Genomic DNA, 22,521 nt, shown 5'->3' on the forward strand with positions numbered 1-22,521 from the left:
GTGCCCTTGCATTACGACAGCCCAGCCAATAAAAACAAGTATTGAAAAGGAGTGCCTATCCCTGACAAAAACAACACAAGTTTGGCGGTAATATTTGTGGCGGCCTATGAGGATGGACGATAATATGATAACGGTGTTTATTCATAGAGGATAATGTTGTTGATGATGACAGTAAAAATGATTTATGATCATATTGATGATGCAGGGCCGTAGCATGGGGTGGGGCACGTGCTCCCTACAATATTTAAAAGAATATATATAAAGAAAAGGCCAGTAGAGGAGTGGCTGTGCACCCCATTGTTTTCTTAATGTTTCAGTATCGTGCCCCCCCCCCCCCCCAATAATTCGAGGCTATGCGATGAAAGTAGCAGACGCTTCTCTGTATAACACGAACATAGCCAGTGTGGTTGTAACTAAAATTTAAAAAATGTTATTGTTTATTGCTTGTGGTTTTCTCATATGCATGTCAGCCCTTTGTCCATACAATGGGTGTCCTCTTTGCTGCACACACGGATCCACTTATTCGTCGCCGGGGATGGCTGCAAAAGCCGCTTCTTTACCCGAAATCGAATATTGACAGGGAGATACTTAGCCCCTACAATTCCATGCCTAGAAAGGTAAAATAAGAACTTGTTTCCCAACAGGGTCGTAGTGCTGGGTTGGCACTGGGGGCACATACCCCCCCCCCCCCCCCTCCCTCCCCAATATTCCGAGGTCTGTTACAGCTCTGTTGAAATGTCCTTATACAGCTGGAAATGTAAAGCTAAAATGTCCGGCCAAAACAGCTGCATGTGTAACTAAATGCGTATAACCGAAAGTCTTATTTCACAACCGCCGAGAGAAACGCCAGAGAGAACCATCAGGATGTGATAAATGGGGGGGGGGGTGCTCCAGGCTGGAATTTTATTATTGCATCCAACTGTTTTATATATTACCGACACAAATGAAACACTAAACCTAAAACTATAAATGTCATGTTTTCACGGAAAATGACAAGTCGGTATGTGTGAGATTTACTTGAACTAGGCGCCAGCTTTACGAATTAGGTTGTTGTAGAAAATGCCGTTTGCCCACAGGTAGCCCAGGCAACGGTTGCTTGTTCGTAGCTCGGAATTCGGCTGTTCTGCTGAGAGGGGACGAGTAAAGCGTTTTTTGTAGAATTTTGTCAATAAAATTGCCTTAAAACTTAGAACATGCCTTAATTTTATTAATTTTATTATTGAATTTCGACGACATTTGAGCGCTACCGAAAATGGCGCCTCCAACCTTGTTTCTTTCCTTAGGAGGGGGAGAGAAGTCATAAATCCCGTTAAGAAAACCCCCCCAATTCGTGAATTTGACAACCACAAGGCATGTTTTAAGTTCTAAGGCAATTTTATTGACAACATTTCACACAAAAAAAAACGCTTTACACGTCCCCTCTCAGAACAGCCGAATTCCGAGCTACGAACAAGCAACCATTGCCTGGGCTACCTGTGGTTTGCCACGAATGGCTTTTACGAATTGTTGTCACAATTGGCTCACCCCTTAGATAAAAAAATGTTTCGAGTCTATTAGCGGTATTCCCAGGCGATATATTGATTTCTTATTATTGGAAGTCACGAAAAAAAATTCTGGAAAGTCGACCACCGGGCTAGGACTTTGTCAATGTAAAAAATATACTGTACTTACTTATTGACGCTCAATCGAAGAATCATCGATTCTGTCGTTGGATTTCTTATCGTTTGGACGTTTTTTTCAAAGTTCTTTTCAATAATATGCCATTTTGTACGCTTCTTTTGAGTACATTTAGGTTTCAATGCCCAGTTAAATATCTGGAAAAGGGCAAACAATGTCTTGTGTTAATTATATCATGACATGTCGCGAGAAACAGCGCAAGCATTTATGAAGATGAACATGAAATTGTGAATAATTCATGATCTCGCTGGCATTTTTTTCTAACGGCCCCTGAAACCAAAGTTGGCTTCCGTTGGCTTAGTTGCCAGGATTTGTTTTGAGCCCGCAGTGGTTGAGCGATGGAAGGACATTGAGCCTCAGGGGCGTGGCAGGACATAGAGTCTCAGGGGCGTGGCAGGACATAGAGGCTCAGGGGCGTGGCAGGGGAATATATTTGCCCCCCTCGGTTGACCCTTACCTTTCACTCTGCTAACCTTTGCCGGCAGCGCCAGTTAATTTCACCTTTTCAACCAGAGTACATCATCCCATCATGAAAAAAAATACATACACATAACTGCTAACCTCGTGATTGCCATCGCCTGGATAAGGAGGAAAAAGAAAGTTCCCGAGGCCATACGCTATTAGTGTGTTGCCATGGAAACAGTGCTTTACAATCCTGTGCGAATGCGACCCTATCACCATAGATACGTTAAGTGCAGCAAGTTCCCGGGCTGTTTGTCTTTGGTTCGCTGAGGGTAACACTTCGTACTCTTCTCCCCAGTGAAGGAAGACCACAATGACATCAGGGGATTCTGACTTAAAAGTAATGCATTTAAATTGAATAAGATTGCAATTTATTAATAATAATGTATTGCATTTATATTTCGCAATTATCAATATATAAATTTTTAGCTGCGCATAATCAGGGGATTCTGATTGTTATAAATGGTGACTGGTAAATGATAATCTTGTTAAGAGCGAGAATAGTGATTTTAATAATGCAGGATGATAACGATGGTGATGAAGAATTATGAACATAATTAACGAAAATAGGAAAAGTATAATGTGGTGGCTGAGAAAATTGTTGTCAGCGTTTAAATCACGACTCAACTAGCATATCACTTTACACCTTTCTTCCCTCACAGCTTTAGTCACTATTACTTCGTTCTTATATTTTCTATTTTGTCTCTTTAGTTAATCATATTTTCCTTTTGAACTTAAGAAACGTACAGAAGACGCCCATTAATTGTGACCCTTGCAAGGTAACCCAGTTTCGCCATCACTTAAAGTGATCTGTGTTGGAGGTGGCGAATGGTCAATACAAGAAATTCCGAGACTGCGAGGAGAAGGCGGTTTTGAAAATCCAGGAAAACGAGACCGATAATAAGACGTCGAACCTCTAAAATCCGAAATCTCGATGCCTTAGAATTTGCCGAGAAAATCAATATTTATAGGGTTTTCTGTGGTGTGTGATACCGTGTCCCGTTTGCCTTGCTCGCGGTACACCAACGAGCATAGGAAATCCGATACGGACGCTAGTGTCTACGTCACTTATTACTTACTTGTTTAAGTGCGCGAACATCGCGCTTGGTGGCGTATTTGGTGTAGTAAGCAGGGCCTGATGAAAACTCTTTTCTTGACTGACATAATGCATCCCGAGTGCAGTAAGCGAGAAACGCGATCTTCACGCCGCGGATGACCTTGATAACCGGAACCTTGCGAACAATTTGAGATACGTATGAACACCGAGGATAGATATAGAAAGAAAACAGAGCACGCACAAACGCTTATGAGGAAGCAAACAAAAGCATTTCCCAGACTATATTGGTTTGCCTGTGGTGCGTTAAGGATTTCATAGACTATAACTGGTTTACCTGTGGTCCGTCAAGGACTTATTCCTAGACTATGTTTGGTTTACCTTTGATGCGTCAAGGATTTCATAGACACTATAATTGGTTTACCTGTGGTGCGTCAAGGGAATGGTTTACCTGTGGTTTATCAAGGACTAATTCCTAGACTATAATTGGTTTCCCTGTGGTGCGTCAAGGATTTCATAGACCTGGTTTACCTGTGGTGCGTCAAGGATTTCATAAACTATCATATCAATATTTTGGTGACCTTAAAACCCGCTCGGTCAATCTCTTGGAGGCCTGGGTCTAAGAAGTTTATAGGATTAGTAAGAAAAAGATTTGACCAAGCAAGCAAGTTTTGCTTAATAATTTTTGCCGCGAGTCTCAAATTAACAGGAATCAGTATTTTTCACCATGTTTTCTGGAGATCGGGGAGCGGGAAAACTTAAGCTCTTCTAAATATGGGCATCTATGCCCATATAAGGCCATACATACGAAGGACACTATCCATGGGGAATATGTTTGATATGGATTGGTTTACCTGTGGTTCGTCAAGGACTTATTCCTAGACTATAATTAGTTTACTTCCAGTGCGTCAAGGATTTTATAGACTATGATTGGTTTACCTGTGGTGCGTCAAATCGACCATAGCTATATCCCATTGGAATCAATCCCAGGCTCCTGAGAGTCTTCACGGTCGTGTTAGCCGAGATCTCGTTGAAATCATTGAGATGGTTATTGGCTACAGATATTATATCGTAGCCAGCGAATCTGTTGTGAAAAATAATATGTGTCTAAGGGTGGGTTGAAACTGCTGGCGGAAAACTCTTATATAACAGAGCTTTATAATGCTCGACATGTCGCCTAGTTAAGCCAGGCCATAAATGTATCTCAATCCATACCTTAGTGCTAATCCGCTATCCAATGTTGATCTCAATGAAACACCCGATATGACCTTCAAACGATTTTTTACTGTTTCGTCCTTTTTTTGTATAAACGGTGACTCATAGTTCCCAATGGCTATGTCAGCTTGTCGGAGATATGGGGCGACCTTGGCGAGAGCCTCGTTATATTTATAGTAGCCCTTTTCGGCGTAGTATCGAACAGCGCCGCCAAAACTCACATCTCCAGTGAAGACCAACGATACTGTTCCACTACTGGCAACAAAAAATGTGTTAGAAGAGTGAATAAAGGAATGGAAAGATAGAAAAAAGATAGACGTAAGAAAAGGCCCAAAAGCAAGATCAAACACCTCACTCTAAAACACTGGTCCTTACCAGTGGAAAATGTCATCACAATTTTACGGTTGGCTATTATAAGATTAAGATGTCTTTTAGTAAGGTTTTGATAGAAAACACCCTGTTACGGAAATTAAATTTCAATGAAATCCCTCTCAGTTTGGTTTGGCTTACCGGGCAAGGGTTTGGAAAATGTTAATGGTTGTGTGCTCACAAATCGGTGTTAAGGTGGCAACGCCACGACCACGTAATGGTCGTCTTTCATAATCGCCGAAAAGCGTTCATTTTTGACATCTAAATCATCGGACATTTAAACCGTCTATTATTTCTCGTTTACGCTGGCCAATGTTGTTAAAATAAACCGTAATTCACAATGCTATATAAACGATAAAAGAAACACAATAATTTAATTGCTACACACTTTTGTTGACATTTAAAAGATTTTCATTTGAGAAACAAGCGAACAATTTTTTTTTTTTAACGGATGGTCAAATGATTACCTTTTTAAGGCGGTACGCGTCAGTGTCGAGCAAACCGAAGTCACCAAGCTCGCAAATACTACCATTACAGCCGATTTCATCTTCGCCAATACAGCACGATAAACACGAGTTGGAAAAACTGTTCACAGGTGTTAAGTACCATAAAGAAAAAAAACAGGTGTCAAAAGGGCACAAAAAGGGATCAGTTCCGCAAAATATCTCTTCCGCAGCCCGTTTTTTTTCTGGCTAGGAAGATGTTAGACCACTCGCAAATTTGTGTAGTCGAACTAGTTGGGCTTGGAATGTTTTGGTGCACTGGAGCGGTTATACGGGCAACTATTCATGTGCTAAGAATCCTAACCACTTATGGCTAGGAAAAAAAGAAATGGTCTCCTGGGAAAAAGAGAACAGATAATCTTCTCCTAGCAACTTTTTAAATGAACATATTTGGCATCAGAAAATATTCAAACGACGAAATATGCCATTTTAACGTGTTTCGGGAATGGGGGGGCACGAGTTGGACAAACGAATTTAAAGAGAAAGATTTGTTCACAGGTGTTAAATACCCGCAAAGCATCTTTTAATTGAGCTACAATCATATGAAGGTAGAGAAAAAGACATGGTGATGTAAACTATTTTCGTGATTCTTGAAAAGCCTAAAAACAAATTTATGATTCGTGATCAAGTACTCTATATTGATCCGTGATAGGGGATATGTTTACTTTCGTGATCCGTGATAACGCTTGACAAAATTCGTTAGAATACCGTAGACGAGAATAAATGCCACAAAATGATTGACTAGAAAAACCTTTGCAGTTGTTAAAAAAATGCAATTCTAGGCTGTCTAGAATTTACTTCGTAAATTCTTACTTTCGGATCATAAGTTAACTTTTAAGCATCTTGAGAATACGTCATGTAGCGAAGGTAATCAATCCTCTTAGGAGATATTCAATTGTAGTGTCATTTATCTTGCTTTTTAATTATTCAAATTGGTTTTCCGGACTAGCTCTGTGTTATTATATCGATGTGGGGGTAAAGACGGGGTGAAGCGATAAAAATTTTAGAGTATAAAAAACTTCGTAACTCAATGGCATACAACGAGCACCCCTTCCAAAAACACGTTAAAATGGTATATTTCGTCGTTTCAATATGTTCTGATGCCAAAATATCCATTTTAAAAGTTGGTGGGGGAAAATTACCGCTTCCTTTTCCCCAGGAGGGGCCATTCCTTTTTCAAGCCAGCAGTGGTTAGGAATTTTAGCACATAAATAATTGCCTCTTATAACCGATCGAGAAGACTTTTCCCTAAGCATTCACTCCAGCTCCCCAAAAAATATTCCCAGCACAACTAGTTCGACTCCAAATATTTCAGATCCGTTTTGTATCCTGGTATCGTGAATCTTCCACTGGTACACATTAGATCATTTCATAAACAGGGTTAACCACCTATTTTGAATATCAATCTTTCGCAAACTGTTTCTGTATACGGTTCCGGTTTCCTTGGGGCCCCTCCTGCCGGGATACACTCCTTTTGTATTATCAGAACCTTTTTTTATAAGAACGTCTAGCCGTAAATTTCACCAAATTTTATTATTAATTTTTTAGCTTCGACGTTAGTCCACACTGTCGTACAACCTGCCCTTGACCTGCTTAAGAAACGCCTAGGAGGAGGCTACCCGCTAAAGGCTTTGCAGTAGCGACAAAGAAATGTTTCTGGGATAGTTGAGAAACATTTTCGTGTCGCGTTCTACAAAATTTGTCGAGCACTTGTTTCTGGTCGGTAGTACCTGAACTAGGAAACATTTGAGAGACATGTCGCACGAAGGCGGACACAGGGGGGGAGGGGGAGGGGTGCGCAGGGAGCGAAATTGGGTAATTTCTTATTAAAGATGGACCTGCGGTATAAAATACCCATGTTGTGCGGGGGTGCGCAGGGGCTGCACCTGCGGTATAAAAGGCCGTGCCCAGGGGCAGATGGCGACTCACTCAAACCGTCAAGTAGTGCAGAGCTTTACCACTTTTCTTTCCCATGTGTCATAAACACTAAAATTTCCGAAGAAATAATAGAAACATAATAAATTGAATACCTTACACACATCCTACAAACCATCTTGTTGTGTTATAAAAAGAAACATATCTATGATATAAATGAATTTATTTTGAATTTTTGCGCGCAAAAAAATCCGGCGTGTTGCAGGTTTTTGACAATGCCTTAGTCACCTTGACCTAAACAATGCGCATGATGTCTGCGCAGTTGGGAGATTTGAAATTTGATTTGAGCCAAAAACCTATCAAAGTGAATTCATCTTTTGACGAAGTACTCTGGTAAACACAGGCAGCTCAAGCTCATTATATGTAATTTGACGGTCAACATTCAAAATCTTCGAAATTGTGTATTTATAAATAAAATGACTTGCAATGACTCACTTGTTGTGTCGTTTATTACTCGACCGAGTTTGAAGCCATTCGGCAGGGATATCACAGAGTTTTCTCCCCCACTATAAATATAATTATTATATATACATATTATATTATATACGGATTTTCCCGCCAAAACTTGGAATTATCACTCCCCTTTCGTGGGGCCTGGAAAATTTTCAAATATCTGTAGGAGATTAAAATTTAAATCAAATTCAATTCTCTTTTGAGAATTATATATGCTTCCTTTTGGCTAGATTGATATAAGTGAAATGTTTTAAGAACTTTATAGAAAAGCTAAATAGCTTCAGCGAGACTGGCCGAGGCCGAGTCCGCCATTTTCCGAGCATGCGCTGTGATCACCTTGCTGCAAGATTTCAGCAGCCACGATGTGGAGTTTTCCAGAGCCCTTCGTTTGGCGACGCATGCGCAGAAATAAGAAGGGCTCTGAGGACGAGATTGGGAAATCTTCAAATAATATGCTTTTTTCATTTGATACCTATGACTGCGCACCCCCCCCCCCCCCCCCCCCCACCACCACCACACACACACACAAACCCCAATCCTGGAAACGATACAAGTCGCCTTATTCGCCTTAAATTTCCCGGAAGATACTGCCATATCAAAAGCAGTCTCCTTCTTCTTCTACAACCTCTTCTAAAGCGGAATATACAAAGGAAGAACAATGCGTCACTACCTATGAAACCCCGTACGGACCCACAGAGGAGGACAGTTTTGGCCCAGTACAACTGAGGGGCTGTTAAGGTAGCCTGTTTAAAACTGTCGCCCCCCTCCCCCCCCCCCCCCCCCCCCTGGGACCTGGAGGTAGTACACAAGTGCATAGACATAGACTGAAACGAGACAATCAGGCTTAAGCTCATTTTATTAATTACATGGCATAATGTATTATCGATTCCACTCAATTCGTGCTATCCTTAATTGCTTTGGGTGTAATCTATAACACCTTCCGCCCTGGTTCGTTAAGAACGAATTAAAATTCGTCAAAAGAGCAATCAACTGGCCAGCGTCCAGTCTTACATAATAACATTACTTTTTCCACAAATATGAGATCCCTATGGCTAGCATCATAGCTGAGAAGAAGGAGCTCAGTACTGGCCCGTACCCAGGATTTTTCTTGGGGGGGGGGGGGGGGGGGTTGGGGTGGTGGGTGGGGTGCGAAATCCGAAGTGGACCTAATTTTTCCGGGGGGGGGGGGGGGGGGAGAGAGTGAGTTCTCTGATAAAAATCTGACCACCCCCGAAAAAAACAAAAAGGAAAATTTTTTTTATGCCTTTGCAGTATCTCCACGGGACGTTTATTGGACGTTTATCGGATTCGGCAACATACCAAAGTGATCTAGCTTATGCTTTATAGTTTCATCTACAAATAGCATGTTTATTGAGAACCGAAAGTAGACCTTCGGCAATTGTGTGCGTGCGCACCCCCTGCATCCCCCCCCCCTCCCGCTGGGTACGGGCCTGCAGTACAGATTCTCATTTTTCCGGACATGAAAAAGCTTGCAATAAGTTCGACTCTTGTCCCATCTCCATGTTGCTCGGTTACGTGCTTCATACAAAAATTTGCGTGATACACACTTGTCCCCGCCCTGGTATACCAGGCTTCACATGACAAATTCTTGCCCCACCTTTGATGTATATACAATAAATTACGCGATAATCCCTCGTTTCGCTTAAATAATTATGACTAAATCTTCAACTCGATACACGTAATTCGCATGACAAACTTTTGTTCCGCCGTACTATACACAGACTCGCGTGACAAACTTCTGACCCTATCATACTATACGTGGTCTATACATAAAATCTTGCCCATACCTCATTATATATAAACTCGCGTGACGAACTCTCGCCCCCCATCATACTATCCATAAACTCGCGTGACGAACTCTTGCTCCCCCCCCCCCCCCCCCACACACACATACTATACATAAACTCGCGTGGCGAACTCTCGCCCCCCATCATACTATCCATAAACTCGCGTGGCGAACTCTCGCCCCCCATCATACTATCCATAAACTCGCGTGACGAACTCTCGCTCCCCCCCCCCCCCCCCCAACACACACACACATCATACTATACGTAAACTCGCGTGGCGAACTCTCGTCGCCGGCCGCCTGTTCATAGACTCGCGTGACGAACTCTCGTCCCCGCCTGTACATAGACTTGCGTGACGAACTTTCGTCCCGTACATAAACTCGCGTGACGAACTCTCGCTCCCCCCCCCCCCCCCCCCCAACACACACACACACACACATCATACTATACGTAAACTCGCGTGGCGAACTCTCGTCGCCGGCCGCCTGTTCATAGACTCGCGTGACGAACTCTCGTCCCCGCCTGTACATAGACTTGCGTGACGAACTTTCGTCCCGTACATAGACTCGCGTGAAGAACTCTCGCCCCCTTCTGTACATAGACTTACGTGACGAATTCTTGTCCCTGCAAAGTAAGGTAGTAATACATAAATTTGCGTAGCACAATTCTTGTCTTCGCAAAGATGTACACATAAGCTTGCAACACGAGCTGTCGTCCATGACTCGGTTCCCGTGCACATGGTCTAATAATAATGGAATCAAAAAGCCCAAACTGTCGCGATCTCGTACCAGAACAATAAATACAATACACAAAAACTGGAAATCGACTCTGCCAAATTTCCGTCTTTAATAAGACTTCTTCAGGAAGAAGAAGAAGAAGAAGAAGAAGTCTTATTAAAGACGAAAATTTGGCAGAGTCGATTTCCAGTTTTTGTGTATGGTCTAATAATAAAGTATAATACGACAATTACACTTACCCTCAGACACTAAAATGAGAGAATAATTGATGCTAGTAATGCACTTGTCATATCAGAAAACGTTTAGAGGAGAAATAAAAATTGAAGGAGGCACGATTAACTAAACACGGCGATTGATTCCATAATATCATAACTATTGATTCCCGGGTTTGAAAATTTCTTAAACGCAAAACAAAGAAAAGAAAAACCAACTTATATTACCTGCAGATCCTTCGGTTATTCTTGCGACCTAAGCCTTGGGCCGCCTTGCGGGTGGTCTTGTTTGTTCTCCTGTCTGAGCATATGACTACCGGCTCCTCGCCCGGAACAGCATCAACATCAGCTAGCTACCCCCGGGGGGGGGGGACTCTCCAGAAAAATAGACGGGGTTGCTCTGCCTATCTTTAAGGGTATACAATTCTTACAAACTGCTATCTCTTAGGGTTTGTTTTAGAATTTTTTTTCCGATTCTGCCATCTTTTAGGGGTTTTCACGCCGGGTGAGGAGGATTTTTCCGATTCTGCTATCTTTTAGGGTGTCTCACGCTAAATGGTGGGCAAATCGCTCTAAACGTATTTTACAATAAACCACAAGTCAACTGATCGGTTAATACTTTCGACTATATTGTCGGTAACATAACAATATAGGATCCCTCAGCCAATTAAAACGAGCATTGTTTTTTAATGCTATCTCTCAGGGTTAAAAATTCCTTCGACCACACCCAATGTGCTATCTCTTAGGGGTAAGAATTGTTGTCAATTTTAACCCTTAGGGTTAGGGTTAAAATAATTTTAACCCTTAGGGTTAAAATTGACTTTGCTGTCGAGCACCCCCGTCTGTTTTTCTCGAAGTCCCGCCTGTTTTTCTCGAAGTAGAACCTGAGTACTCATGTTCTCCTGACTCTGCTCTAATTTTTTTTTTTTTTTTTTTTTTTTTTTTTTTCAATAAAAGGCCCAAAACACTCGAGACGCCTACGGAGGAGGCTACTACCCCTACCGATTATGCTCTCCGCTGATAAGAGAGGACTGCGGGCCTTGTCTCCTTTCCAGTCCCTCTCCTACACCACCAAAACACGAAAGCAAAAGCAAGCAATGGCGGACGGTACTTTCAGTCCAACTGACTCAGGAGTTAGCAGGTCTTCCTCTATGAACCGACAGAGAACTTCACACGTTAGATCAGCTTCTTGGTCTTACACGACAGGCAATGGTCAAATCAACTTGTCGAATCTCAACCCGATAACATCTGTTATACGTGAATTTGTGCCCAGTTTCGGAGCAAGTCGTTCTTCTAATTCCCGTACAAGCGTTTCTTCTCCAAGATCACCAATGTCACCTTCTACATTTGTGGATTTGTCTCAAGTTATGCCTTCAATGGAAGCGGGGATGACTAGAAATTCAGCTCGTATGAGAAATGAGTCGGGAAGATTTTCAAATCCAAACACAAACTCTGGAAATTCTTCGGACACCGAAGAACCGATACCGGAACAACAAGGAAGTACTGAGAACCAGACATCAAACAACGGGCGAAATCCAGCGGATAGAATGGAATTCCAAGGCACAATATCGTATTTAGAAAGAAGTGTCCCCTTCGTGTTGTTGTTACTGAGCAGGATAATGTGGGACCATAGGCTAGGTAGGTACGGTATCTTTTCATAAGTTACTTCCGTGCATTCTTTTTTTATTCGCACATCTGGTTTCATCATGTATCGATATTACGGGAAGATGATCATCACATAGTGCAAAACGTTCTCTCCATTATCTGGGTGGTAGTGACAGTGACAATGTTGTGGGTTGTGTGTTGATGTACAATGCAGTATTGCTTTTATAAAACTTGAGCACCGTTTTGAAAACATCGGGATAATTAAGGACATGGCCTATGGTTTGTTAGACATACAACCTAGCTATACAAGCCAAGGGTTATAAAACCTGCATACAAATTTAATTTTCATCTTAAAGAAGGCCAATCAGCCATAACTGAGTCACTCAAAGAATCAATTTTATCAGGTAACTCAAACAAGTACCTGAGATACGCTCAATCAAATATTGTTAATAATGTATATTAGACTTCAAACGATTTTTTAGGTTTCTTTCTGATGAAATGTTTTTATTTTCAATTATAAAAAATAACAAAGGAGTGGTTGGTTGACTTTTTTAAAGAAACTACTGAGACACTACTTTATCCCATGGATGGGTTGGGTGGGGGGCATGTGAAGGTTTGGGTGGCTATCTCATCCCCCATTTGTCCATCTGCCACTTTCATAGAGTCTCAATCTGCCATTTAATCAGACAGCAGCCACTGAACCCTGAAGACTGAAAGGGGGATTCTGGACTTGAGAAAAGTAAAAAGAGAAGAAAAAAAAACAAGAAAGAAACAATAAATATAGAGTTACCCCCCTATGCTTTACACGTTTTCCTGTGTGGTATATGGTAAATGATATATTTCTAAGCTAACTAGTTGTTATCAACAGGAATACTCGTGTTTATTGGATTATGTGGAACATTTCTTCATGCAAATAATACAATCAAAAGACAAGTGTCTTTGAAGGTATATAGTACTACATGTTATATATAATCATTATGGGCATTCTTTCATAGGGCTAAAAAAGGGATTGGTTTTCTAATAGTTTAGTTCAGTAGTGCTTTAAATATCTGAAGGCATAGAAAATTGAAAGGCTTATGCCTGGCAGGCTAAAATGTGAAAAAACAGACTTGGCTATATCTCTTTGTAAAATGAATCTTAGTTGTAAAAATGAGTTACACAAGACGTTGTTATATATGATATGTATTATTACCAGCCCTGTTAATAGACCTTCTTTAGATTACAGTATATCTGGGAATCCTTAAAGACAATTCTTCATTTGTTTTTATCTTTTAGGACAGAAGACTTTACAGAATTTCAATGTGGACATTTTTGTTTTTATCAGGAAATGTGTTTTTTATTTATTATGTTTTCTATAACCAGCAATTAGAAAACTGGTAAGTTTAGCCTTGCATTTCTCATGGTCTTCTTATATCTACTTATCAAAAATAAAACAATTCTTAGAGTTTTCAAGATTTTCTTTTGCCCGCCATCCTGGTTGTAGATCAAATCCTCCACAGTTTTTAGTCTATTGAAAAAGTACTTTGTGAGATTGTGTATGTCATCTGAATGGAATCCCACCCTTTTCCAAATATCCCTTATCAGAAAAACGGGGTTGTTGTCCTATGCGAGCTCCTTTGGTGTGGCTCTTGGTGTTCCAAGATAATGATGCTCAGCTGATAAAAGATGATGATGTTCAGCTGATAAAAATGTATGAACTATTCTATTTCCAGCCTCATATTCAGAAGGCCTAACTTTGTATGAACTATCTATTCCCAGCCTTATATTCAGAAGGCCTAACTTCCACCGAATGGAGGTTTGGATGGTGTTCTGGTGTGTGGGAATCACAGACTTTGTCATACGCTTTATCACAATGGCGCTCAAGTCAGTTGTGATTGTAATGCATAGAAAGGTTATACCTTTCAGGAAAAGGGTAAGACACCCAACATATAGTTAATTGATTTTCTAAACACTTCAAAACACTCTGCTACTGATCACACCTGATAGTGGCCCATTAGCTTAGTTATGTTTAGTTGAGCGTTAGGCCAAAAAAGGAAAGGAAGCTGGGCTGACTTTATTCAGAATTGCAGCCAAAGGCTGAATTACTCTGGATTTACATGTGCTGCCACGCAGTTTAAATGAATGAGAGAGTGTTAGTATGTTAATGCCACGGCAGTAATGTTTCCCAAGTATGGATGTGTCCCTAAAGCTTAACTGATTCGTTAATATTAAGGCATAACAGGGCACTTGTCTTCAGAAAAGTATGTGATAAAATTCTGTATATTTCTATATAGATAATCAATGAGATGTGTAGTGCCAAGTTGACTATTTGAAAACTCGAACTTGTGGCCTAATTGTTTTAGTATAAATCCACTCTTATACTACCTTCAAATAAATGAAGATTTTAATAATTCTCAGTAATAAATAACTGCTTTTGTCACGACTTATTCGCTACTCACTATCTATGGCTTAATAGATAGTAAGGGAGCCATTCAAATTGTGAGATTCGTGATAGTATACGAGTGGATATTTGTGCATTACCATTATTGTTCTGTTACAGTACATTCAATCTCATGGCAAAGTCATTTGTCCAAACAGCTATTCAATACATACTGTACACAAATTCAATACATACTGTACACAAATAGCTGCCTCCTGCCCCTTTTATTTTGAAATATCGCTTTGAGATTTATTATTTCTTTGACTCAATGTTGTTCTTGTTATCAGGGCAAATACTACATGTTGCTTGAGCATCTTTCTCAATTCTATCGTATGCTGGTCCCCATCGCGTTATGGTTTGGCTACTTCACTGATTATAACTATGGAGGAGAGTACTTTGCATTTGTTGCAACGTCCATTTATATTATTCTCAAGGTGAGCTCAAAATTATTTCTTTACTGTTGTAAACTCCCAAAGTCCTAAACCTAGAGTGGTCTGTAGACTTTTAATCCATTGAGCCCTAAACAGGCCTGTACCGGCTTGTAGAAGTATACCCAACAACCCAAAAATTCATAAATGCAAAAAAAAAACACACACAGTCTAAGGGATAAATGGTCTTGAAGATATGCATCCCACAGATCCAAAGGTTATAGCATCTACTGTTCAGTCAAAGAATAGCTAATTTCAAATTGAATAAGGGAAAAACCGCAACCCTCTTCCCCTCTCACCTGGCATTGTTTGAGAAAGCTAGCAACACTAAAGTAGATTTAGATGTGTAAGAAAGAAGTATGGAAGATGTTGCTCTTATCTCCATAAAGGTCGTATTAGGAATCAGGATTTGTGACAAAATCGGAGTGGTAAGACACCCTTCAGCTTCAGCCGCTAATGTTGATAATTTTGATTACTAGAAATGATGTTTCTGTTATTTATTTGTCAACAATATTTCTCCTCAGGCAAGGATGTTATTTGGCAAGATCAAGGAAGTTCATAGTGCATACCAGACGTTTCGACGTGATGTGGTATGTGCCAAAGTGCTAAACATTACTTGATAAGTAATGGGTTTTCATAATTACCTACTTATGCTCTCCATCCCCACGGCAGCATTTTCCCCCTTTTCTTACTAACTACGCATTCCTTATCGTTGTTTCATTAGTTTATGTTTTCGTTTACTTTTGGTAGCAATATGGTTCAGTGCCATCCAAGGAGCAAATAATGGAGGCTGGTAACTCATGTCCGATCTGCCAAGAAGAACTTGCAGAACCAATCATGCTACGCACTTGTAAGGTATGCTTTGTAATGCCCACCTGCCAAGTAAAACTTGCTAAACAAATTATGCTACGCACTTGTAAGGTATGCTTTGTAATGTCCAATCTGCCAAGAAGAACTTCTAAACCAATCATACTCGACACTTGTAAGGTATGCTTTGTAGTGTCCAATCTGTCAAGTAGAACTTGCTGAACCAATCATTCTCGACACCTGTAAGGTATGCTTTGTGATGTCCAATCTTCTAAGTAGAACTTGCTGAACCAATCATTCCCGACACCTGTAAGGTATGCTTTGTAATGTCCAATCTTATAAGTAGGACTTGCTGAACCAATCATACTCGACACTTGTAAGGTATGCTTGGTAATGTCCAATCTGTCAAGTAGAACTTGCTGAACTAATAATATTCGACACTTGTAAGGTATGTATGGTATTTTATCTTCTCGGAAAGTCTTCCAGTCACCCAGTCCTTTTTCATTTTCCCTGGTTCAACAACGCCTACGCAGACCTTTTTGCTGTTTGCAAACAACTTTAGTAGGTACGAAAATATAGTATATTGCACAATCCATGCAGTTTACACTGGACATTTTTTTTTACAGCACATCTTCTGTGAGGATTGCATCTCGCTGTGGTTCGACCGGGAGCAGACCTGCCCAATGTGCAGGGCACGCGTTGCCGGCGACCCCATGTGGAGAGATGGAACCACTGCAGCATATGTGCAGGTCTTCTGATGACAAAATAACTATTAATGGAGTATGTTGATAGAATAGGCAAAGCCGACCCGAATGCGACATATGTGCAGGTCTTCTGATGACAAAATAACTATTAATGGAATATATTGCTTGGAGAGGCAAAGCCAACCCCAATGTGACATATGTGCAGGTGTTTTGATGACCTAATAACTTTTAATGGAGCATATTCATAGAAGAGGCAAAGCCGACCCCAATGCGACATATGTGCAGGTCTTCTGATGACAAAATAACTATTAATGGAGCATATTGCTAGAAGAGGCAAAGCCAACCCCAATGTGACATATGTGCAGGTGTTTTGATGACCTAATAACTTTTAATGGAGCATATTCATAGAAGAGGCAAAGCCAACCCCAATGTGACATATGTGCAGGTGTTTTGATGACCTAATAACTTTTAATGGAGCATATTCATAGAAGAGGCAAAGCCGACCCCAATGCGACATATGTGCAGGTCTTCTGATGACAAAATAACTATTAATGGAGCATATTGCTAGAAGAGGCAAAGCCGACCCCAATGTGACATATGTGCAGGTCTTCTGATGACAAAATAACTTTTAATGGAGCATATTCATAGAAGAGGCAAAGCCAGCCCCAATGCGACATATGTGCAGGTGTTTTGATGACCTAATAACTTTTAATGGAGCATATTGCTAGAAGAGGCAAAGCCAGCCCCAATGCGACATATGTGCAGGTGTTTTGATGACCTAATAACTTTTAATGGAGCATATTGCTAGAAGAGGCAAAGCCAGCCCCAATGCGACATATGTGCAGGTGTTTTGATGACCTAATAACTTTTAATGGAGCATATTGCTAGAAGAGGCAAAGCCAGCCCCAATGCGACATATGTGCAGGTGTTTTGATGACCTAATAACTTTTAATGGAGCATATTGCTAGAAGAGGCAAAGCCGACCCGAATGCGACATATGTGCAGGTATTTTGATGACCTAATAACTTTTAATGGAGCATATTGCTAGAAGAGGCAAAGCCTACCCCAATGTGACATATGTGCAGGTATTTTGATGACCTAATAACTTTTAATGGAGCATATTGCTAGAAGAGGCAAAGCCGACCCCAATGTGACATATGTGCAGGTGTTTTGATGACCTAATAACTTTTAATGGAGCATATTCATAGAAGAGGCAAAGCCGACCCGAATGCGACATATGTGCAGGTATTTTGATGACACAGTAGTTGGCGAAATCGCACCACGGCGGCATACAATATGTCCAAGGATTTCATGCGGATATTGAATAGAAACAAAAGCCGCAATGGATAACATAGAAGAAAAAATCCATATTGGCAGAGAGCAGATTTTCTATCCTGCGGTATTTGCCTGAAAGGAAGTGAAAGTTGTGATTTACCCTTTTTACCAAGTATTCATCGCCTGTCTGCATGGTTGACTACAGCTCTTTAATAAAATGGGGATGAACGTAAAAAGATTAGCGGGTTTTATTTGTTGAAATATTAATGAAATAGAGAGGCAGCAATTGGCCAACTCATGCGTGAGAATGATCAACTTAATTATTTGTTTTTATTTGTGTGATGAACTAATAAACAGGAGTTTTAAGAGCCTATTTATTGTTTCCTTGACTAACCTGAATTGTGTGCTCATGTTCTATGTTATTTGGGTTCAGAACTTTAAAGTACCGAACATCAAATATTTATTTTAGAGAAAAAAAAACTACTGGACTTTTGTGATCTAAGATCTTAGAATTTTTATTTGTTTTTGTTAATAATTTTTCAATTTTTAAACGTCAGTACAAATGATGAATGACTGCTCTACGACCAAAGGTGCTTATCGTTACGTTTGGTAAAAATAATGTCGATAAATAAACTCGAGCGATTTCAGAACCCTATCCATATACGTTTTTCTTTCTACAGGAGACCTTTGGCTCCTTTCCGTCGAATAACTGCCATTTTCCAATCGCAAACGTGTGACAATGATTTGGTTTTTGTTTGAATATTGAAATCGTTTTGGAATACCTCATTATACATAGAACATTCTATGCTTTAGCAATACAGTAATTCTGTTTTAGGGGGGTGGGTCACTAAGCTGTAATTATTTCGCTACCGAAAGGTGCATCTCATTAACATTGAGTTTTTCTTGCACTAAAATATCGTCACAGCTTTTCCCTCACAACCGAGAGACTTTGCTGTCGAATTCGTATCGCGACTCCGCATTTTCAAAACATCGATTTGTTTTTGTCTTTTGGGATTTTCTGTTCCGCCAGTCAAATTGTTCTAAGCCAATCAGATTCTTGCCATCTCTCGCCTAGTGCAGTTGCCCGGCTTTCTGTCGCGACACTGTCTGGTTTTCGTCAAGAGGATAGCCAGTAAAGTGCACAAAGCGAGACTTTGATTGGCTCAGAATTGTTTTACTGACAGAACAGAAAACCAAAACAAATCGTGTTTTGAAAACGCGGGTCGCGATACAACGGATTCGACAGTAAACACGGTGGAACCTGGGAGATCATCGTTATATCAGAAAAATCACATGGAATAAAACCGCAAGAGATCTTCATTTTTTTTGGTAATGCTAAAGATCTGAGTTTGTTTACATTGATTCCCTGAAACCAGCAGTAGCTCCCAAGACAACGTCAGAGATGGTCTGCGAACGTACCGAATTGTGGCGTAATTGACTTTTCTACGCGGCACTTCATTCTTTCGACGCCCTCAAAGGAGGGAGCCATGATTTTATCTTTTCTTTATTTCTTTTGTTCCTTAAGATTTTGCAGCAATCTGATAAGTGCTTAACACTAATGTAATGTGGTCTACTTTTGCGAGAAAGACTGCATATAATCGCATACACCCTTTTTTTATAAGAACCTTTTTTTGTAAGAACGTCCAGTCTGAGAGTTCACAAAATTTTAAGGACATGCTAAGAACATCCCGTGGCTGAGATAGCAGAAAATTGCGTTCTAAAATGCAGAATCAAAACTGTGCTCATAGTAACAACCTTATTATTGCTATTGACCATTCGTGTAATTCTCTTCCTAATAATTCATTGAGTATTATATTCTTATATACACTAAAATTTAAGAACATCGTTAAGAACATGTTCAGCCTTAAAATGTACAAAAAATAAGAACGGCCCAGCCTCAACTGAAAATTAACGTTCTTATAAAAAAAGAGAGTGTATTGCTTTCTTTGTTCAATATCTACCTCAGAATACCATATGCTCCTCACTTTTCACTAGCCTCATTTTGTTGTCCTGTGTCCATTCTACGCATGCGCGGTTCCCTCCCTTAGGCGCCCTTTATTTCTGAAGAAAGAGCAATCTTCAAAAAACACCTGCGGTTATATTGTTCTAACGCGAATCAAATATTCTAATTAAAGAAACTTCGTGCTGCTGTTGCAAACTGAGAGAACCACCGCCGCATTCACAGATCCACGAAAATACAACGTTGAATACACAGAATAAAATTATTTGTGTATGTATTAAGAAGTAACCGGTAGAATTAAAATATTAGTGCTTCAATTTATGCGTACATCAAAAACCGGGTATTATATTCGTCCGAGTTATCCTCAAGATCACTCAAGTTTCCGATTGGATGATACAAGGCTCGTAAACACAGCGAGGGAGATATTCTACAGTTCTTGTATTGGGTATTAATTCATCGTGCGCTGCAACCTGTTTAGCGGCGGCGACACTGTATTAGTTCGGTGGTGGCAACTTTGAAACTCCGAGCAAAGCCAGTAATGATTTGGCTGCGGCAAAACTTGGATAACCCCTCGGATACGCCACCCGCGTTGACTTAAACTCTCTTGGTCGAAGTCGAGCCGCGGTGTTGCGACTGTGGATTTGAGCATTTTGCGCGAGGTGAACGAGTATCTTTGTCTTGATTGTTGCGTGAACTATGAATCCTATTACTTCTACCGTTGCGGCATCATGTTCAAGGCTTAGTCCCCGAGGTTCTCTCACTCCTTCCATGCCTGGTTCCAGCCCGTGGCAGTCTCCTCTCATGGCTTATAAGTTCGGGCAAAATTTGACCGTGACTGGGCAAGACAAGCGACGAGGGAGCCACGACAAGAGGGAGCTGTTCGCTTATAGCAATTCCAAGCCGGCTAAGAAACAGCTCAATACAAAAACAACCGCTCAAAAACGGGACGGAAAACCTGCGACTGCTGGTGCTAAAAATAAGGATACGGGAAAACCTAAAAAACGGCTTAAAGACGTTGCAAAAGATGTCAAGAAAAAGGACGAAACTTGCAAAGTTATCAGCAAAACAACTGTTGCGAACTCAGCCGAAAAGAGAACTGGAAGGACGGAAAGTAAGAAATCGAAAAATAAGAAATGTAATTTAATGTAATTTCTTGAAGATTAATTATTCTGTGTTGAAAATACGAGGACACAAGATATCCATTTGACAATTGGTTCCTAGCCGACATACAGAAAGTGCAGAAAATGTCCAATGAAGTGAATTATACCAATAACTATTTTTAACTCCAAAACTGCCTATTGAAATGAGAATATAAGAATCACAATCTCTTCAAAGTGGAACTTTAAAAGTTTCGCTAAACGGGCTTTTAATGTAGCTGTTATTATTTTTTTTTTTTCCTGGGCGCGATTTAGTCTAGAGATGTTTTCTAAGACCATCAAGACTTTTGAATGATATGTGCGGGGACGCGACAAAAATAGCGCTATCAGAACATCATTTTGACATCCAAAAGTAATTCTCGTTAAAAAACCCGTGAACCACAAAATTTGATAGGATAAGCAGAAAAAAAAAACACTAATTTTAATTGAGCGATATGATATGAACATATCGCTTGAAATCCAACTATTGCGACCATAGCTAAAAGCGTGGTCTTCGAGATAAGTAACTGCTATAAATTAGTCTGAGGCATTACGGCGGGCGACCAAAGCGAAGACCGACAACTTCTGAAGAACTATTGAATATTTGCTTTCGACGAATTCATATGCAAATCCCCCTACGAGCATCTTTAACTAAAGTTGACTTTTGGAAGTCTGTGTGTGTAGGTTTGGCAGCTGGTTTGAGCAGACGTTCGTCGCGAACACAGGTTCAGCAAAGGGTTTTGGGCACTTAAAAGAGACACAGTAATTTAGAAAATGGAAATATCTACCGGATACGTACAAGGAGAAGAAACGAGCGATGTTACTCAGCATGTTATTATAGTGAGCGCGTTAAATTTGCCTGCAGTTGTCATGGAAACGTCTGCATTTAGTACTTTCGTATACTCTTCACTTTGTTCGTAGCCGCAAGTATTTTTCTTTCGTAAAACAACAATGGCACTCTGGTAGGCGTTTTAAACTGAGGCCATTGTAAACGAGCTTTTAAAAGTCCAATAACAGGGTTTTTAATATGACCAGAGCGTAAGATATATGCAAAATAAAAAAAGAAACAGAATTAATTTCCGATAAAAAAGACTTCTCGTCACGGGCCCTCAATTAACTACTAGCAATTGTTTAAATATTTTTTTTTATTGTTTATTTTACTTTAACCCTTACATAACTCCCCTCCATTCACCACAAGCCATAAAAGATTAGGGACCATGAGACCAAGCGTAGATATATTCAAGGCAGACAACAGATTAACAAACGACGTAATATATATTGGCAAAGTGTTTGCCTTGTCTTTTTCCACTGCGTTTATTAAGACAGTCCGCCTTAAAAACGATTTGTTCTATTGTGGGAAATTGTCAACAATAAACTGGAGGGCAAAACAACCACACGCGACGCGAGGGCTGGAAAAAATAAATTTGCTGTTACTAAATGTAGAATATAGGATGGCAATTAATTTGCTCTCTCGCCAAGAGTGAAAGTATCATCTCTGAGTTTTGCTCGAGGAAAGAGTATCAATGCCCCAAGGGATGCTTCACAGAGGCTCAAAAGAAATCTAAAACTACATACCTGCTATCCAGGCAATTAGGGAATTCAGCAAAATTTGCATGATGTAGATATTATGGTACAGTCCCCTGGGTAACAACTTGATATAGGCACCACGTCGAATACGTATAGTTTCCTGGGTGACCGCTTTATATAGGTACCACTTTAGGTGGTATGGCAAAGTCATCTGGGTGGCCACTTGATATAGGTA

General features: G+C 40.4%; 2 protein-coding genes across 3 annotated transcripts; one reads left to right on the top strand and one right to left on the bottom strand.

Moving 5' to 3' along the window:
• Window positions 1-123: 123 nt before the first annotated feature.
• LOC5511039 (capsule biosynthesis protein CapA) lies at window positions 124-6,802 on the bottom strand. Of its 2 annotated transcripts, XM_032380317.2 has the most exons (8): window positions 6,670-6,802; window positions 5,245-5,362; window positions 4,409-4,663; window positions 4,133-4,277; window positions 3,219-3,371; window positions 2,239-2,472; window positions 1,672-1,814; window positions 124-609 (listed from the first exon to the last, which is right to left on the bottom strand). In XM_032380317.2, exons 2-8 carry the CDS (start codon window positions 5,322-5,324, stop codon window positions 456-458), a joined length of 1,164 nt encoding a protein of 387 aa, XP_032236208.2. In that variant the 5' UTR covers window positions 5,325-5,362; window positions 6,670-6,802; the 3' UTR covers window positions 124-455. The 2 variants fall into 2 exon arrangements, with proteins under 2 accessions (XP_032236208.2, XP_032236209.2); XM_032380318.2 differs by lacking the exon at window positions 6,670-6,802 and having other exon boundaries at window positions 4,409-4,660; window positions 5,245-6,003.
• Window positions 6,803-11,417: 4,615 nt separating this feature from the next.
• Window positions 11,418-18,036, top strand: LOC5511040 (RING finger and transmembrane domain-containing protein 2). Its single transcript, XM_001631431.3, has 8 exons — window positions 11,418-12,063; window positions 12,899-12,975; window positions 13,306-13,406; window positions 13,789-13,942; window positions 14,737-14,883; window positions 15,402-15,467; window positions 15,628-15,732; window positions 16,311-18,036. The coding sequence occupies exons 1-8, from the start codon at window positions 11,433-11,435 to the stop codon at window positions 16,440-16,442; spliced, it is 1,413 nt and encodes a 470-aa protein (XP_001631481.3). The 5' UTR covers window positions 11,418-11,432; the 3' UTR covers window positions 16,443-18,036.
• The last annotated feature ends 4,485 nt before the right edge of the window (window positions 18,037-22,521 follow it).

This window comes from Nematostella vectensis, chromosome 4 (genome assembly GCF_932526225.1).
Source record: "Nematostella vectensis chromosome 4, jaNemVect1.1, whole genome shotgun sequence".
Taxonomy (NCBI): Eukaryota; Metazoa; Cnidaria; class Anthozoa; order Actiniaria; family Edwardsiidae; genus Nematostella; species Nematostella vectensis.

Bases quoted from the DNA above. Each gene is read 5' to 3' on its own strand.
- LOC5511040 (XM_001631431.3), top strand. From the start codon at position 11,433: ATGCTCTCCGCTGATAAGAGAGGACTGCGGGCCTTGTCTCCTTTCCAG. The intron at 15,468-15,627 runs GTATGTGCCAAA...TACTTTTGGTAG, and splicing joins AGACGTTTCGACGTGATGTG to CAATATGGTTCAGTGCCATC. The intron at 15,733-16,310 runs GTATGCTTTGTA...TTTTTTTTACAG, and splicing joins TCATGCTACGCACTTGTAAG to CACATCTTCTGTGAGGATTG.
- LOC5511039 (XM_032380317.2), bottom strand. From the start codon at position 5,324: ATGAAATCGGCTGTAATGGTAGTATTTGCGAGCTTGGTGACTTCGGTT. The intron at 4,664-5,244 runs GTAATCATTTGA...TTTTGTTGCCAG, and splicing joins ACGCGTACCGCCTTAAAAAG to TAGTGGAACAGTATCGTTGG. The intron at 610-1,671 runs GTAAGTACAGTA...TTACCTTTCTAG, and splicing joins CTTCGATTGAGCGTCAATAA to GCATGGAATTGTAGGGGCTA.